This window comes from Maylandia zebra, linkage group LG19 (assembly GCF_041146795.1).
Source record: "Maylandia zebra isolate NMK-2024a linkage group LG19, Mzebra_GT3a, whole genome shotgun sequence".
NCBI lineage: Eukaryota > Metazoa > Chordata > Actinopteri > Cichliformes > Cichlidae > Maylandia > Maylandia zebra.
The window spans coordinates 9,055,543-9,072,343 of record NC_135185.1 but is presented as its reverse complement, the minus strand read 5'-3'; the positions used below and the strand labels follow the sequence as shown (position 1 = coordinate 9,072,343).

General features: G+C 47.4%; 1 protein-coding gene across 4 annotated transcripts in view; it reads right to left on the bottom strand.

Moving 5' to 3' along the window:
• Positions 1–37: 37 nt before the first annotated feature.
• The window catches only part of mapkbp1 (mitogen-activated protein kinase binding protein 1), a 31,530-nt gene continuing 14,766 nt past the window's right edge, over positions 38–16,801 (bottom strand). For 2 of the 4 annotated variants that reach the window (XM_023153616.3, XM_004569902.3), the window contains 22 exons: positions 16,180–16,326; positions 15,901–16,106; positions 15,729–15,820; positions 13,441–13,566; positions 13,272–13,342; positions 12,922–13,043; positions 11,898–11,973; positions 11,707–11,818; positions 11,495–11,558; positions 7,944–8,072; positions 7,603–7,721; positions 7,480–7,511; positions 6,228–6,368; positions 6,035–6,145; positions 5,487–5,590; positions 5,280–5,407; positions 5,019–5,189; positions 4,821–4,902; positions 4,190–4,593; positions 1,019–1,726; positions 732–817; positions 38–652 (listed from right to left, as the gene is read on the bottom strand). In XM_023153616.3, coding sequence (XP_023009384.1) covers positions 422–652; positions 732–817; positions 1,019–1,726; positions 4,190–4,593; positions 4,821–4,902; positions 5,019–5,189; positions 5,280–5,407; positions 5,487–5,590; positions 6,035–6,145; positions 6,228–6,368; positions 7,480–7,511; positions 7,603–7,721; positions 7,944–8,072; positions 11,495–11,558; positions 11,707–11,818; positions 11,898–11,973; positions 12,922–13,043; positions 13,272–13,342; positions 13,441–13,566; positions 15,729–15,820; positions 15,901–16,106; positions 16,180–16,326 — 3,462 coding nt within the window. In that variant the 3' untranslated portion in view covers positions 38–421. Of the gene's footprint in view, positions 653–731; positions 818–927; positions 1,727–4,189; positions 4,594–4,820; positions 4,903–5,018; positions 5,190–5,279; positions 5,408–5,486; positions 5,591–6,034; positions 6,146–6,227; positions 6,369–7,479; positions 7,512–7,602; positions 7,722–7,943; positions 8,073–11,494; positions 11,559–11,706; positions 11,819–11,897; positions 11,974–12,921; positions 13,044–13,271; positions 13,343–13,440; positions 13,567–15,728; positions 15,821–15,900; positions 16,107–16,179; positions 16,327–16,801 lie in introns of all 4 variants that reach the window. The other 2 variants (XM_004569901.3, XM_023153617.3) reach the window with 2 other exon arrangements.

The following is a 16,801-nucleotide window of genomic DNA, read 5'->3' as shown; positions in this document are numbered from 1 at the left end:
GATTCTTGTTTGTTCTGCAGTAAAGTCGGAGATCACAGCGAGTCTGAAACTTTTATTAAACGTGACAAAAAAACATGAAAACGTTTCAAACTACAAATTTATCCCCACAAACACCCGAAGACATCAAAATGCACGACCGCGGTAAAAGCAGGGCCGGTCGGCGTGAGGCGAGGGGGCGGAGTCAGTAGTGTAACAGCTCATCATCACAATAAATACAAAGTCCTAGCATCAGATCACAAAGTGTGGTATTGCTCAGTCTAACGGCGATCAATAATCCGATCGCTCCTTCAGACTGACGGCCGCTGGGAAGTTCGAGGAACGAGAAACGTCTTTGATAAAAACGAATAAGATCATTGCATCAGTTTAAAAACAAAATGGCTTCAGATCCTTCCGGAGGGGGGCGGGGTTAGAGGGACGGGGCTCAGGTGCTGCTGTTGATCCTCCTGTGAACCGCCTGCAGGAGTAGCAGCGAGTACTCCTCCAGAAGCGCTGCTGTCTTCACCTCTCCCACACCTCCCAGCCCCCCCTCCGCTGTCAGCATGCCGAGCGGCAGGGCGTCAAGCTCCGCCTTCATCGCCTGGAAGGCCTCTGATAGGACGCGGGACATCTGGTGCTGGTCGAGGGCGGACTCATCTGAGGAGGAGCCACTCACCTGGAAGAAGAGGAGGAGAGGTGAATACTGCTGTGACCATCAAACATAGATGGTAAGGTGGGCGGAGTCTGTTACTCACTCTCCTGTACAGGTGCGTCGCTTTCTTAAAGCAGCTCTGCAGCTCATTGGTCAGAGCCCTGCAGCTCTCCACACTGATTGGCTCGTCTGCATAAAGAGAAAGCAGCAGGTGAGGTCACTCGAGCGTCGTTTTATTTATTTAAAAACAGACTGTAAACAATGATGCGATGAAAGCAGAGACGACAGAAACGTCTCACCCGTCACACAGGAGAGGAAGGGTGAGGAGGAGGAGGAGCCAAAGAGATGACAGGATGAAGGGATGAAGAGGAGGAGGGTTAGAGTCCAAACCTGCGTCGTCCATCTGCCCGGCGCCGCCGTCTGTAGGAGGCCCCGCTTCTTGTCGTGCGGGAGTCAGGGGGGAGACGGATACCGGAGGAGGCTGCGAGGAGGATGAGGACACCGTTGAGAAAGGGGGGAGGGAGGGTTTGTCAGGAAGCGGCCTGCTGCTACTGGAGACGCGAGCCTGGAGACAGCGGGTGGGTGGGGGCATCTGGTTACCATGGTTCCCCAGAAACGAGGAGCAAGACGAAGAGACGACAACTGGGACCACAGCTGCGTGAGGGGGCGTGGCCAGAGTAACAGAGGGAACCACGGCGACAACAGGAGGTGGAGTCTCTTTGATTTGAGATGAAGGAGTCGGTGATGTCACTGCCAGGTCGTCAGTGGGTTCGGGGACGTTAAGGCCATCGCCCATGGAGACAGAGCGGGACATCTTAGCCATGGAGCTGGCGGTGGGGCTCATGTAGGAGCGCGGCCCCGATGCAGTCAGGGAGGATGACGAAGACTTCCTCGGGGTGGTGGTGGCCAGAGCGGCAGCAGTTTCCTGTGATGGGGACCTCGGGGAGGCAGGGCTTGGTCTCTGAAGGGGAGGTGCCGTAGATGGGGGGCGTCTGGGGGTGCTGGGAAGGGTGACGGGACGCTCAGGGGGAAGGAGCAGCTGAGGGGGCACCTCCTCTCTGAAGGGACGAGAGATCATCTGGGAGATGGCGGAGTCACCTGATGATGAGAGAGACAGGAAGTGATGTAATTAGGTCCAACAAAACATGTAAACTCAGAGTAACACTGAGACCGTTTCCCCCCGTGGCCCTCCGTGTTTTTAATCTCCAGTGTGTGAACTGACTCTAACGAATAGTCGAGACCTTCTCTGATTGGTTCAACAGTCTGCGGAGTAGCTAACGAGTTGGAGTCACAACACAGAAACTCTGACATCACACAGCAAGCTAACGTTAGCTAACACTAGCCATAAGCCAGCCCGTTTAGAGTAAAAGATCCTGCAGACTGAAATGTTGCTGATATACAAATATTTCAAAACTTGAGTCGGAGGAAATAGTGTGAAACAAGCTGTGAGCCATCTTTGCAGTAACATCTTATCCTGAGAGCTGGAACTGGACACTTTCAAATTCATCAGGTAACGTCATGAACTGCCACCAAATTTATGCAGTGTGTTAAATTCTTGCCAGCTAACGTGAGCTGCTTGTTAACGCATAAAGCAGGGGCGTCAAACTCAATCGCACAGGGGGCCAAAACTCAAGGCCAACTTCAGGTCGCGGGCCAAAGAAGATAAACATTTATTGAACACTAAAACAATGTTTTTTAAACATAAATGTGAATAAAAACAGACAGGAATATTATTACAGATTAAATAAATTTAAAAAAATAAACTTTAACTTTAAATATTTTGCTCTTCATAAAAATATATCCTGTCAAAATTATGCAAGTTAGAAATATGAACATGCTGCCAAAACCCTAGAAAAAATAAATGAGAGCAAACACAAGGTTGGAGCCGCATGTAGACGGAGCTGGGCGTTGCTGCAGGAGTGGAGCTAATAAACTGTGTGGGCCATTCAGTGTCGTACTTTCCCTGAGTGCATCATTACACTGCAGCTGCATCTGAATCTGCACAGGTGCAGCTCAGCAAAGTGCGCTGACTTGGTTCAACATTACTGCAACAGGGAAAGTGAGGCAGGTTGCACTGGTGCATTTGTGACAGCTTCACTTTGTTATTTTGCTCTGGTGACAAACGTCTGCTGAAATGTCAGATTCTTCTTTAGCTCTTCTACTTCCTGTAGTTTCTGCGTTTAGGTTTTTCAGCTTATCCTGACGTCAAAGGAGCTTGGAAAGAAAAGCGTCTGGACTTCTTTGATTTGCTTGAAGACGTTTCACCTCTCATCCGAGAAGCTTCTTCAGTTCTAAGGTTCACAAGCGCATGGCACAACACAGAAGAGCCACCTCCACAGGACAAGACTCTGCAGTCCATCTGCATCTAAAGGTCAAAGGTCACTCTTTCGAGGATGCCAACGTTCACATTTTGGACAGAGAGGAAAGATGGTTTGAAAGAGGAGTGAAAGAAGCATCTATGTCCACTGTGAGCGACCATCTTTGAACAGAGGCGGGGGTTTACGACACCAACTCTCTGCCATCTATAATCCAGTTTTGAGTTCCCTCCCCAGACGCCTTAACGCCCACTCACATCCTGGGCCGTCTGACCTCAGGAAATCACATGATAGGGTGGGGCCAGGTTTCACAATGAACTCACCCGAAACTCTGGCTGATTGGGACCCACACCCAGTTTCACACCTTGGGTCAGGCGATTAGAGGATCATCAGGGGGTCCTTTTGTCCCTCTGTGGGGGGTTACTCCCACTAGGTTATATCTGGGACTCTCCACCATTTGACCTTAGAACTGAAGAAGCTTCTCGGATGAGAGGTGAAACGTCTTCAAGCAACTTAAAGAAGTCCAGACGCTTTTCTTTGCAAGCTCCTTTGACTACGATGACCTGGATGACTGAGAACCTTCACAGACAGCTTATCCTGATGTTTTGTCTCGTAGTGCCGTCTTAAATTAAATTCCTTCATTACAGCCACATTAGCTCCACTAATAAGACACACGGGTTTACCAGCCTGTCTGTAAACATATATTTAGCCTCCCACGGGCGCTGAAAGGCTCTGCTTTCAGAATCAACTTTTCTCTCCACCATTGTGAGCAGCTAGCTTCAATAACAGAAGTTTGACTTGATTGACGTGGGAATGTTCCCAGTTAGCCTAGCCAAGGAGGATGCAGCGCTGCATTATGGGATCTGTAGTTTGTATATTATTAGCGCCTCATATCGCCGGGCCATGCATAACAATAATAATAACTCTGTATAAAATGATCTCGCGGATGTGATGTGGCCCGCGGGCCTTGACTTTGACACATGTGGCATAAATGAAGTTAACAGAGCCACAGTGCTAACTTATATCAAACAGCGTTGGTTTTACTGGCTCAAATCAAAGACGTAACATTTAATTTCTACAGTCACAGCCAACGTGGGTGTGGTTAGCCTGCTAGCTTTAATTTAGCTTCTTTATGTCCAGGTGAGCGCTCATACTCAGGTGTACAGTGTATGCAGCTGCTTGGGGGTCCACAGTCTCTTTTGGTTCTTGTGCTGTTTACCTGTTTGTGTGGTGATCTGAGTGTTACCTGTGTCAGTCAGCAGGCTGTGGACTGACTGAGCCTTTCGAAGTCCAGCAGAGTTCAGATGGGAGGCAGCAGCCCGGGCTGTCGGTCCCTGGTTCCTCCTGCACTCCACTGCAGTTTGGGCCTTCTTCTTGAGCGGGGAGGGTCGGTGGACCTGCTGGGTCGAGGGGGTCTCCTCCTCTAGGATGCGGAGCTGGTTTGAACCATGGGGAGGCTGGGCTTGGTCCTGAAATGAGGTGGCCTGAGCCTGGTTCTGTTTTTGGGTTTGGTCCTGGGTCCACGGCACCTTCCCGTCCTGCCTCTGGCTCTCTTCCATCAGAGGTCGGACCTCGGAGACCAGCGGACGAGTCTTTGGCTCCCCCGCACCAGCCCCCGAGGTCCGAGATGGGAGAGGAAGCACGGTCCGGCTGAGAGAGCGAGAGAAAAAAGGTCTGAGTGATCTACCACACGTGTGCGTGGAGACCCCACAGAGTCAGTGTTCAGGCCACACTGTGTCTACAACAAGTATTCTCCTGTCCCATAGCTGAGCTGCACGTCTGCATTCAGGAAGCTGTTATCGTTTTTCAATAAAGTTTGGTTTAAATGGACCTGTGTGTGTGTGTAATTATTGACCTGTGTGTGACGGTAATCCTACCTTGTGGCTGTGCTTTGGGTGAGGAACCTGGACGAGATGCTCAGACTCTCACTGGAGCTGTGAGACGCTCTGCTCGGACTTCCTGTCAACACACAGGTCACATGTTCAGGTGTAGGTGAGTCTGCTGTGATTCAAATCCTGTCGCTTAGGACTGGGAGGAAAAATGCTGAAATCAGTTGCTAAGCTCTGCCGCCGTACCTGAGGCAGAAAGGTCAGCGAGCGTCACAAAGTGCTCCTTCAGGAACGCCTCCTGGTCGGGAGTCTGGGGTACGGGTTTCCTGCACTCCCCGCCACCTGGTCCTCTGTCTTCCTCGTCCTCCAGCTCAGAGGAGTTTCCGTCCATGCTGAGAAGCTCTGTGGGCTCCGAGTCTGATGGGCAGAAGAAGAGGGTTGGGCTGATAAAGACAGGTGAGAGGAAGCAGCAGCGAGGCGGCTCACAGACAGGTGAGTGCATCTCACCGTATCCTGCAGGTCTGCTGGGACTCGACAGTCTGGAGCTGAATCCCAGCGAGCAGCCGCTGTCGGGACTCGGTTTGTCCGGCCGTGCACCTTCAGCAGCAGGACACGCCTCCTTCACCTGGAACTCACTGACAGCAGGGGGAGGGGCTTATTTGCTGGTAAAAGCTAACGTCATCTGTGAATTCTCAGGACAGGAAGCAGTCCTACCTGCCTGCCAGGCTCACTCTGTCCTCCCATTGGTCCGGATACAGCACTGGGTTCTCTCTGTCTGCGCTCTGATTGGACAGGAGGATAAACTCTGGTCTGTGTACCTGTATGTACAGGATGACATCACACATCTGAGTAAGGTTCAGCTCACAGTGCCATTCAGAGCTGGAGCCACAAAGCAGCATCAAACCCACGAAGAACTTCCTGCTGTTACTCAGTGGTTCAATCCCAGTCTGCACGCCAAGTATAACTGGGCAAGATACTGAATCCATTGGAGTGTTAATGTTAGACAGGAAGTGTGTGACTGTATAAGGGAGGGAGACAGGAAGGGTGAGGCGGAGCGAGAGAGAGAGACAGGGTGTGCGGCAGAGAGAGGGTGTGGGAGTCTGTCTCTCTCCCCACACCAGCGTGTGGGAGCGACAGGGTGTGAGTGAGAGAGAAACAGGGTGTGGGGCAGAGAGAGAGTGTGGGGGAGGGGCTTATTAATTTTTTTTACCAGCTGCGCCCCTCCCAGATCACAGTGAGAGACGCCCCTGACATACACAAACCTGCAGGCTGATGGTGCTCCCAAGCTCCTGATTGGTCCTGTGAAGCTCCTCCGCACCTTGACCCTTCCTCATCTTGCTGCAGTGGGAGTGGCTAACATCAAGTGGGCGTGTCTTCACAGAATAAACAGGACCGTTAATGCTAGTTAATCACTTGCGGGTGTTTTTTTTGAATAGTGTCTCTGAGTGTCCTGACCTCCGCCTGCTTGTCGGGGCAGAAAGAGTCCAGCAGTCTCAGGTCCAGCATGGACTTCACCATCAGAACCCCGTCAGCGTCGCACATCCTCCTGGACCAGCGCCGGCGAGGGAGTCGCGCCCCAGATAAGCCCCCATCCTGCTGAGTCACAAACAGAAGCCCTTCAAATATCTGCTTGGGTTACATCATCAGATCATATTTTAAACATTAGTTCAGTTCTCAAACCCAGCAGCTGTCTGTTATACATTTGAGTGTTCGTTCTAACGTCACACCTGTTGTTACATACGTACTATGTTTATTAGAGGAGCTTAACTTGTTTCTGTCATAGAGCTTATTAGACATAAATATGTAAATGCAAATTTTGCCGATGAGCTTAAGATACTTAAAAAAAAACAAAAAAACAAACAAAAAAAAAAACTATCTTTTTATCTGAAGTCGGATTTAACGAGGTGGAGCTTTAGGCCTAATGAACAGAATCAATAACTATCTACCACGCCTGCTTTATCTTTTCCAAACTCTCCCCACTGAAATCCCGAAACAACAATTCGTGGAATGGGACAAGATAGTTTCCCGCTATTTATGGTTGGGGAAAAAACCCAGTACAGTACACTACAATTACCAAAGGACAGGGGCAGTCCATATTTACCATGTCTGAAGGACTGTTATTATTCTGCCCGGCTACGGCCATGAGTTTGTTTATGTGATTCTTTGTTTAAATCTCGGTGGAAAGACACAGAAGAACGAGCTACTAATGGCCCTCCAATCCAAGCCATAGTAGCAGACGGTAAACTAAAGTCGCGTTTGAAAGATCCTGATGATCCCTGGATAAAATCAACTTTTAAGATCTGGAAGGAGGTGTGCCGAGAGAACAAGCTTAACAAGGCAGAATTGATGCTAAGATGGTTTGCTTTTGGTACAGGGTTCCCGCCCAACCAGGGTGACATCATCATAATAATCATGATAATAATAAATTAGAGAAATACAACTGGGAACTATTACTTACATCTTACTACAGTTTTGAGAAATTGAAATTCTGTTGGCTATTTGCATGTTGTAAAGTTCCTTCTGTAAATTCTTTGTACAAGATCGCCAATGAAAACTACAAATATATAAAAAAACAACAACTCTCTCTCACGAGGACGGACTCGCTAGAGCGCCCCCTTCAGGTAAAAACCATTTAATGAGCTGCTTCATCCCAACAACGAAACAGAATGAAATAATCAGTTAAAGGTCAAAGGTCACATGCACCAACCTTCCTGCTGCTGTACACCTCATCAGACGCCTCTGAGGGGAAGAAACAAGAAACGTTGTCAGTGCAGGTTAAAGGTCACCTGACCTCTGACAAATCCATCGAGTCATTCAATTTCTAACACACCTGTTTCCTGTTGCACATTTCCTGCTGTGTCCGAGTACGGACAGCCAAGCTCCTCCCCCTCCTCCTCCTCCTTGTCACTGTCAGACAACATGGTGACCACAGGAGTCGTTGACGCCTCCCTGCCGCACAAACACTTAAGTTCAAGTCAGCACGCAGAGCCGCGACCATGTGACCTCACACCAGGATTCAGGACAGAGGTCACAGAGGTCAAGCTCACTGCAGGTTATTTTATTTTAAATCAGGCTGACTGTGGGTCAGGTTTTTTGTTTTCATGGATGCGTTTGATCGCAGAGTTTGGTTTGTTTTCTTCAGGTGAGTCTGAACATCATCATCACGTTTACCTGAGCTTCACGGCTCGCTGCTGAGGTGCACTCTGGGAACTGGGATTGCTGCAGGGGGGTCTAAGGTCAGCGAGACGCTGCCTCATCCTGATGGTGAGCTCTGGACTCAGACGCCACACGAAGATACAGCTACACACACGCACACACACAGACATACACGTGTGTATTTATATCCTTGTGGGGACACCTCATTGACATAATGTTTTCCCTAGCCGCTTACCCTGACCCTGACCCTAAACATAACCATAACCATAACCTAATTGTGACCTTTTTTCAACCATCTTTGTTCTGTTAATGGAATGAAACTTCCCACAGGTGTGTATTTTTCTCAGATTTTTTAATTTTCAACATCAGCTCCTTAATAATGTCAATAATATTCACTGTACACCAAATTGTTCCTCTTGACTCTATCGTGGCCATTTTTGGCCAATTGAAACCCATTATAACCACCTTTATTGAGTCCTTGTTATTGACAGTACTATATCATGTGATTTAGGTCAAATTGCTTTCATTCTGAACTCAACACAAAAAAAATTGTAGTTTTTAATGTTTTTTACCAAATTACATCATTTACCCATTTTTGGCCAATCAAGCGATTTCATGTAATATTCAGAGTTTCTAGTAGCGGCCTTTGATGGCCTACCACACTCCAATGGACCAGAATAATGAAACAATTTTGACATAGGTTTGGTCTTAAGGATCTAATAGTTTGTGTTTGTGCATGACATTGCAGCACAAACATGTATTTGCAAGATAGACTGGAATAAATAATGATGCATCAAACATTACATAGCTTTACATTACAATGAGCTTTGAGGTTCCCAGTCAAACTTAGCTTTGAAGCGCATGTTAAAAGCACTTTTACTCTTGTATTTTTCATAAAAGATACCATACCCAAAATATTAACTCTAGAAATCATTTATTCTGGCTATATGGCAAGAAAGTCATCACTGCTTCAAGCACTGTCTGTATGATGGTCAGAGAGCAAGGACAGCAAGCAGTCCTCTGTCCTTGAAGAAAAGACATCTGCCCAAGATGAAGAAACTTCCTCTCCAGAAAATGAGGGGACAATCTCCAAAGAGGCTGACTGCATCACCACTGATGTTGAGTACTAGCCATTGCCTGAATCCTCTTCTTTGGGGGAGGATTGGGGTCGAGGGGCATGGAGGTGGAGGCCAAGCAGCTGATGGAAAAGAACATAGGAGCATTTTCTGAGACCGAGGAGCCGGTGACTGAGTGGATCCCCCGTGAAAGGAAAACCATGTGGGTCCCACAACTGAAGAGAGACTGCTCTACAATCCAGTACCCACTGGTATCAAACCAGGAGTCACCCTGTATGCCGTTTCCTGCATTAGCAGCCTGAGATCTACTTTTGACTTTTTTTATAACAAAGGAGATCTTTTGGCTGCTGTGCACCCTTACACGGGAGGTGAAGGTGTGAGGATTGGAGGATTATAGATGAAGTGGAGATGTGAGCCTACACCAGAATAAAGCAATACATAGCATGTTGGATGACAACACTGGAAGTTCTCAAGAAGTAAAAAAAGGCATGGGGTTCAGACTCCAACTGACGGAGGAGCTCCGAGGACAACGTCTTTCCTTCGGGCACCTTGGCAGAGGAACTCCTCAGATGAAAACTGGCCCAGAGCTTCCTCCCCAGCTCCTCCAGTTGCAACAGAGGAAGATTTTGTTGTCTGTCTTTGGCTTCACCAAAACTACCACAGCAATATCCCACATGCCAAAGCAACGGAGGAATGTGCTTCATTTGACAGCAACACACAAGGAACCAGCAGTCAGTGATGGGGAATAAAGGATGCGTGAAAGCAAGAGGCAATCCTGGACTACAATAGGCACAAATATTGCTTGGATAACTTAGAGGGTGTTGGCACCTCGAGTTGTAGCAGGAAAACTAACTGATGGCTGATGGCTCTTCTCTCCAATCTCCTGGATGTCTCGGGATACGATGCCTTTGTCCCACCGGAAACAAGTTCACTGAAGTGGGGGAGTCGTCTACAACCTACAGATGAAGAGTGATCCTGGGAGAGCTGGGACACATGCTGGTGACCTCAACAACTGCAAGACACCCTTGTCCCTGATTCTCAGCCACTTCTGCCATTGATCTCAAGATACAGTAGTCTGAACCAGAGTGTGACCCAGAGTGTGACCCACACCCCACCAACAAAATGAGAAGAAGGTGCAAAAGGTGCACCTCCAGGATTGGAACAGCAGCCCCTTGCACCAGGTGCAGAAAGTGTGCCTACAAAAACCACTCTACTGTGGCTAGTACATCCTGCTGCTAATAAAGATGCACACAGAAGCACACTGGAATATAAAGTTCAATCATTTTATTGGTCATTTCAGTGGTTATTTGGTCATTAAACTGCCTTTCTGGCCACTAACACACCATGTGTGATTTTCTTTTTGGCCATTCAACCCCCCCCCCCCTCCAAAAAGAAAAAAAGTAAAAATAAATCACTGTTACTGACCTGCAATGATGATAAAAAAAAAAATTAGGTTTCATCATTCATATGCTAAAAATGTGAACTTTATTACTATTTTTACTATAATAATACATAATCTGACTGGTATTCAAAGGGTATAATATCAGAATTTGAATTATATTTTGGTTTTAAAAAATCAAGTCAATGAAAGTAGAAAATGTTTTAATATATATGAATTTTATAGCATTTTGTAAACATAAACAGGGGGTGGACATTTTTGGCCACGAACAAGCTGAGAGGGAGTTTTTTTTGTTTTTCTGTCACTGCACAAAAAAACAAAGATGCATAAAACTCATTGATACTTTTAATTATTGCTACGCATCTAACCTCCACCATGGTTAGAAAAGAAATCAGTTTGCATGTATTATTTAGAAAAAAATGGGGATTTTATGCTTTTATTCCTATTTAATTCATTACAATTATGTGATCTAACTGGTATTTAAAGGGTTAAAATTCCGGATTTGAATAAAATTTAGATTATCATGAACAGCACTGATGCTAATCTAAAAATTCAAGTAAAAAAAAGTGGAATTTTTTCTTAATATATATGAATTTTATAGCATTTTGTAAATGTAAACAAGGGGTGGCCATTTTTGGCCACGAACAAGCTGAGAGGGAGTTTTTATGCACAAAAATAACAATGCATTATAATCAGTGTTGATGTGAATCAATTACATGCCCCAGACTCTACTATTAATAATACAAGAAATTTCAGTAGCAATGCAATTATATAAAATTGCGAGATTTGAGGTTGTCTTCCAGCTAGTGCAGTGGGCAAACAAACTGGTGTTTAAAGGGTTAAAAAGTAATAATTATTTTATATTTATGAAAAGAACTGAAGTTAGTTAAAAGCTTTATGCAGAAAAAATGGCAAAAAAACATAAAAATAATAAAAATTACAGACCTAATCTGTTGGTGGCCACTTTTGGCCACGAACAAGCTGAAATGGTCGTGATTTTGAACAAACCCAGAGGGTTAATAAAGGTGTGGAGGGCTGTGGGTGGGTGTGGAGGGCTGTGGGTGGGTGCGGGGGGTTCAGGTGAGGCGTACCTGTCTCCTGACACGGTGATCAGGTGTCTGCAGTCATTGCTGAACTTTAACCCCGTTATGATCTCTGGAACAGGAAGAAAAAGGGCCAGATTTGAAATAACTTTACTGGAATCACAGCCGTGTGTAAAAGCTCTGGTTTTAAATAAAGCTTTGAAAGAACTGGCTCTGCTGTCAGCGGTCATTAATCGTGTCTGTAACTGACGGCGACTGACCCGAGTGTCCGAACATGGTGGCCACGCACTCTCCTGAGTACAGGTCGAAGATGCCAATGTTCTTGTCTGAGCAGGAGGTGGCGATGAAGAGCCCCGACGGGTCTATCTGCACCTGAGGACGCAAGAGGAGTCGGTTATTGTATGTCCCTGTTCCCATGGAAACATCATCATGGTACCCACACCTTTCTGACCTTAATGAGCGTCCCGTCTTCGCCCTGAGAGCCTTTGTAGAGCTTCTTCTGTTTCCCGTTACTGATGTTAAAGATCCTGCAGGGTGAGACACAGCACTCCACCATCATCGTGATTATCATCATCATCGGCAGCAGTATTTACAAACTAAAAACATGATCCACAGACAGGAAGTGAGGGGATGAAGCGACCGGAGACCAGCTGCCACAGACCTCACCAGAAAAATAAAACTACTTCCTGGATGTAATAGAATAGAATAGAATTCAACTTTATTGTCATTGCACATGCACAGGTACAGGGCAACGAAATGCAGTAATGACACTTACAGCCATAAGGTGGCAGCAACGCACCTTAAAGCAGGAAGGAAGCTGCCGGAAGTTTGCATGGCAGTGAATGGGAGCGCCAGTAAAGGTTTAAATCCAAACAAACATGTGATACACCCGTGTGTATTTGTACACATTCATGTGTTTACATCCACAACGCGCAGGTATGTTCAGAAAACCAGCTCGAAGCTGAGAAACGCTTCCGTTTGGAGCTGCAGAAGGTTGAACAAGTCAACTCTGAACTAATCCCATCAAAACCATTCACAGGAACAGGAAACACCAGTGCAGGGGGCAGCATGACTGGTCGGATCGTCCCCACTGATAGATAATCAATACATGAAGCCTTTCCCCTAAAAGTGGGGCTTTTAATGTGAAAGTCATTTGGTTTCTGCTTCTCTGGGTTTGCTGCTTTTAATGTGAAATACTTTGGAAGGTGCTGTAAACATACAGAAGGAAGAAAGAACCCAGAGAGAAGGAGGAGGTGGTTAATCCTGCTACTCCCACTGGCTGCTGGGTAATCTGACTGATCTGAGCTAAAGGTGGATTAAAGTCCAGGCTCATCCAGCGTCTGATTGGCTGATTGCTAGTCACTTTTCAGTTCCAGCTTTGAAACGGCTTCTGCTGATCACTGACTGGACGCCTGCAGGCAGACTGCATCATGGGAGTTGTAGTTGGTCACAACCTTTCATCGGTCGGCCGTTACCTGATGCTGCGGTCCTGACAGCCCACCGCTGCGTACGTCCCGGTCGGCTCGACGTCCATGTCGTACAGCGTCGTCTTCCTGACGGCGTGATGCGTCCGCGTGAACTCCAATCCCTCCCCTGTCTGAGGAGGAGCAGAGAGAAGAGGAAGCACCACATGACCACGAAGTACCAGAAGGAGTTTATTTTACATCATTTCACCTGGAAACACGTGAACGAAAACTGCATTCAACTGACCTCGGATCAGTGACGGAGCCACGAGCGCGACACTCAGCAGTACTATTACTCCGCTACAGGTACTATTAATATGTTCAGAAGTACTAATGTGTACTCACACGGGCCTCTGTCTCACCTGCTGAGCCGTGCGAAAGTAGACACTCTTATCGGCGCCGCAGCTGATCATCCTTACCTTCCCCTCATTGGCTGACAGACAGGAAGAAGAACATCACAGGTTAGACGCTAGCAGCAAACTTACAGCAGCAAGGGGTAGAGGGTAAAAGAGGTCAAAGGTCAGACAGTACCAGCAAATCTGACGGCAGTGATGGAGGACGAGTGCTCATCCAGAGTCTGAACCAGGCTGTAATCTCTGCCCACATCCAGGACGTGGATCAGACGGTCCCGGCCGGCCGTGGCCAATAACTGGAGACCTGAGAGAGACGCGTAAATGTGGTTGGACCAACGTTCTCTTTAAACGCCCTTAAGTGTCACAACGGTGAACGGTCTGATCGCCGTAACGCCTACAAGACAAAGCTGAGGGAAACGTTAGCCCTTTATCGCTAACCTGCGTTTCTCCTTGTCTGACATCACATCACACAAGCCAATAGGAAGTCTGAGTGAACATTTTCACGCTGATATTTATCTCGGTGTTAAAAGGACCTGCTGTAATCAGCTGACTCAAAGCACAAAAGAGCCCCGCCCCCTCCCCCAATGCCTCGCTGCAGTCAAAAATAGAGTCCCCACAAACCGCCAAGGCGGGTGCACGCACACACACACACACACACACACAGCTGTGGCTTCATCTGTGTGACTCCAATAATCTAATGAACCTCTGGAGGAGGATGAAGACATGTCTGAAGGCCAGCACGGCGCTGCTATGGCGTTATTTTTGTGCCACTATTCTGAGTGCACGTAAAAAAAAGTTTGCAGGTGCAAGTGTTGCATTTTGAGGAGAAATTTATTTTCAGCAAAGAAAAGAATTTGAGTGAATAAAATTCATTGCTGCGTGCAAAAACTGTATTTCAGTGTTTGCTATTATACACACACACACACACACACACACACACACACACACACACACACACACACACACAACAGCAGCCCCTCTCGCTCAGTTTTTGCATTTGCGCCTGCTCGCAATGTGTTGCTCGCGCTCTCAACATTTCTGCCTGTGCGTGCTCAACCCTTTTGTTTTGATTTTCTCAGATTTTTTTGCATCCAAGTCTGTGATTGGCTGGTTTTGTGGCACAAATATAACGGTGTAGAGAAAGAGTTGAGCGCATACGGGCAGAAATGTTGAGAGCGCGAGCAACACATTGTGTGTGTACGTGTGTGCACCTGCAAATTTTTTTTTTTACATGCGCTCAGAATAGTGGCACAAAAATAACGCATACGCTGCGGCCCAGCCACCACTGCACCACGTTAGCGTCTGCTTTTAGCCGCTCGCGATGGTAAAGTCAGTTATAACGAGCACCGTGTGGGTGTAAATCATGGAAGCACACGGCTGACTTTAACTACATTAGCTTATGTCAGCAGCTCTTCTCACAGATAAAACTCTCCCACTCTCTTTATAACTTTAGAGCGTCCTTTCACACAAAACAGAAAATGGTGTAAAACCAAACACACAGCAAAATGACCTCACTTTTACGCGTCCTGAAAATAAGGGCCAATTTACAGAAACACAAGTACTTTTATTTTGAAAATCTGAGGTCAGTCTTGCTAGTTGGATGTTGCAGGTTTATGTGGTGGAACACAGGAAATTCTCTCTGCAGGGACACCAACGGTCCAAAATGACTGAAAACCACAGACGGAGCCGGCTGTAAGTCAGAAAGGAACACTCACAACCACAGAAACACATAATTACACACATACCAATTTAACAAGCTCCAGTGGCATCACTTCCTGTAAAGAGATGTCGACTCAGCAAAAAGGACGAGCTTTTTGTTTTCCAAGAGGAAGAGAAACAAAGGACCTCGAGTCAGAGGACAACTAATCTGTAAGACTGAGCTCTGACCTTCAAAATCAAGTCAAACCAGCAGGGGGAGGGGCGGGGATAATGTCAGGTATCGTAAGCGTCTACGTTTCCTCCCTTTATGGCAGGGGTGTCCATCTCCATCTCCAGGCCTCGAGTGCCGGTGTCCTGCAGACGCGTCCCTGATTCAGCACAGCTGATTTAAATGGCTGAATGACCTCGTGTCCAGAGGCTGGACTCAGGTGTGTTGACCCAGGGTGAGATCTAAAACCTGCAGGACACCGGCCCTCGAGGCCTGGAGTTGGAACCCCTTCTTTAAGGGGTCCTTTCAGTAATCGTTGGCTGTACATTCAAGGCTTCATTAGCATGAGGAGAACATTTTTCACAATAAAGCTATGAATAAAACCCATTTCAAAATAAGAGCGGTGATGGAATATTTTAGTTTTCCATCAGGGAATAAAAACGGATGTTGGGTTTATAGCACAGCGTTAGTTTCACAGAGTGAAAATATCTTTAAAGTATTTATATCTTTTCTTTAGGATATATTTAAACTGTCTTCAAAAACTGAACTGTTTCCAGCGCTGCGTTGTGTTCCCGCACTGGTCTGGGATGGTTTCTCACCTGTGTCCGGTTTGGAGAACTCGAGGCAGAGGATGTCGGAGTCGTGAGCCTGAACGTTCAGAATTTCCTCCATGCAGTCTAGGTCGTGGATCCTAAAACACACCGACGTCACACCAACGTCACACCAACGCACACGCACCTTTTCCGTGGCGACCTGCCCACCTCCACTCACCTGAGGATCCCTGTGCGATCTCCAGAGGCCAGGTGATGTCCATCGGGGCTGACTCTCAGGGTCCTAATGCCCGCTCTGCTCTGGTCCACCTGCTGCCCCTCTGTCACCGATGACCCCGCCTTCTCCGTACCCGCAGCAATGCTGACGCTCTCTGTGTCCAGGAGGCCAGTTACGTTGTCGTCCACGTACACGACCTTCTGCAGGTCCTGCGGGGACAGAGGCCATAGGTCAGTGTAGCACAGGTGTAGGTGTACGATGTGCAGGTGCGTGCTGTCCTACATTGCTCAGGATGTTCCTGTGGAGGGCGCTGTGCCCGTCAATGCTCCACAGTCGGATGGTGTTATCTGAGGAGCAGGACAGGAAGGAGCCGCGGGGAAGGCACGTTTTACCACCTCCTCCTTTTTCTCCTCCACCCTCGGGGTACATCTGCACAACAGTTACAGGTGAGACACAGGTTAGCAGACTTTGTACGCACAGTAATCCAGAGTTTGGATTACTGTCCAAACTCTGGGTCCTGCTGTTGGGTGGAGGCGGCACAGCTGGAGGCAGAGTAATCCCCGCCTGGTGGATGATTTACTCACAGAGCTCAGAGTGTGGTTGGAGAGTAAAATTTTACCGAGGTTAGAGCTCACACCTGTGCACCACACCTGTACCCGTTTCCCCTCAGACGCTGAGCTTCACGACACACGTCTATAAACTTTAACCTGTCGGGAGGGCGTGACCGAGGCCAGGCTGTGCTCTGTTTGTGACGTAGCACACTCGTTAGCTTTGTTTGGCAGTATGAACACGTCCGACACAAAACTACACAACGAGTAGCCGAGTCTGAGCTGCTGACGGTCTGAGAACCATCATCATCATCAACTTTATTTATAAAGCACTTTAAAACAACCACAGCTGACAC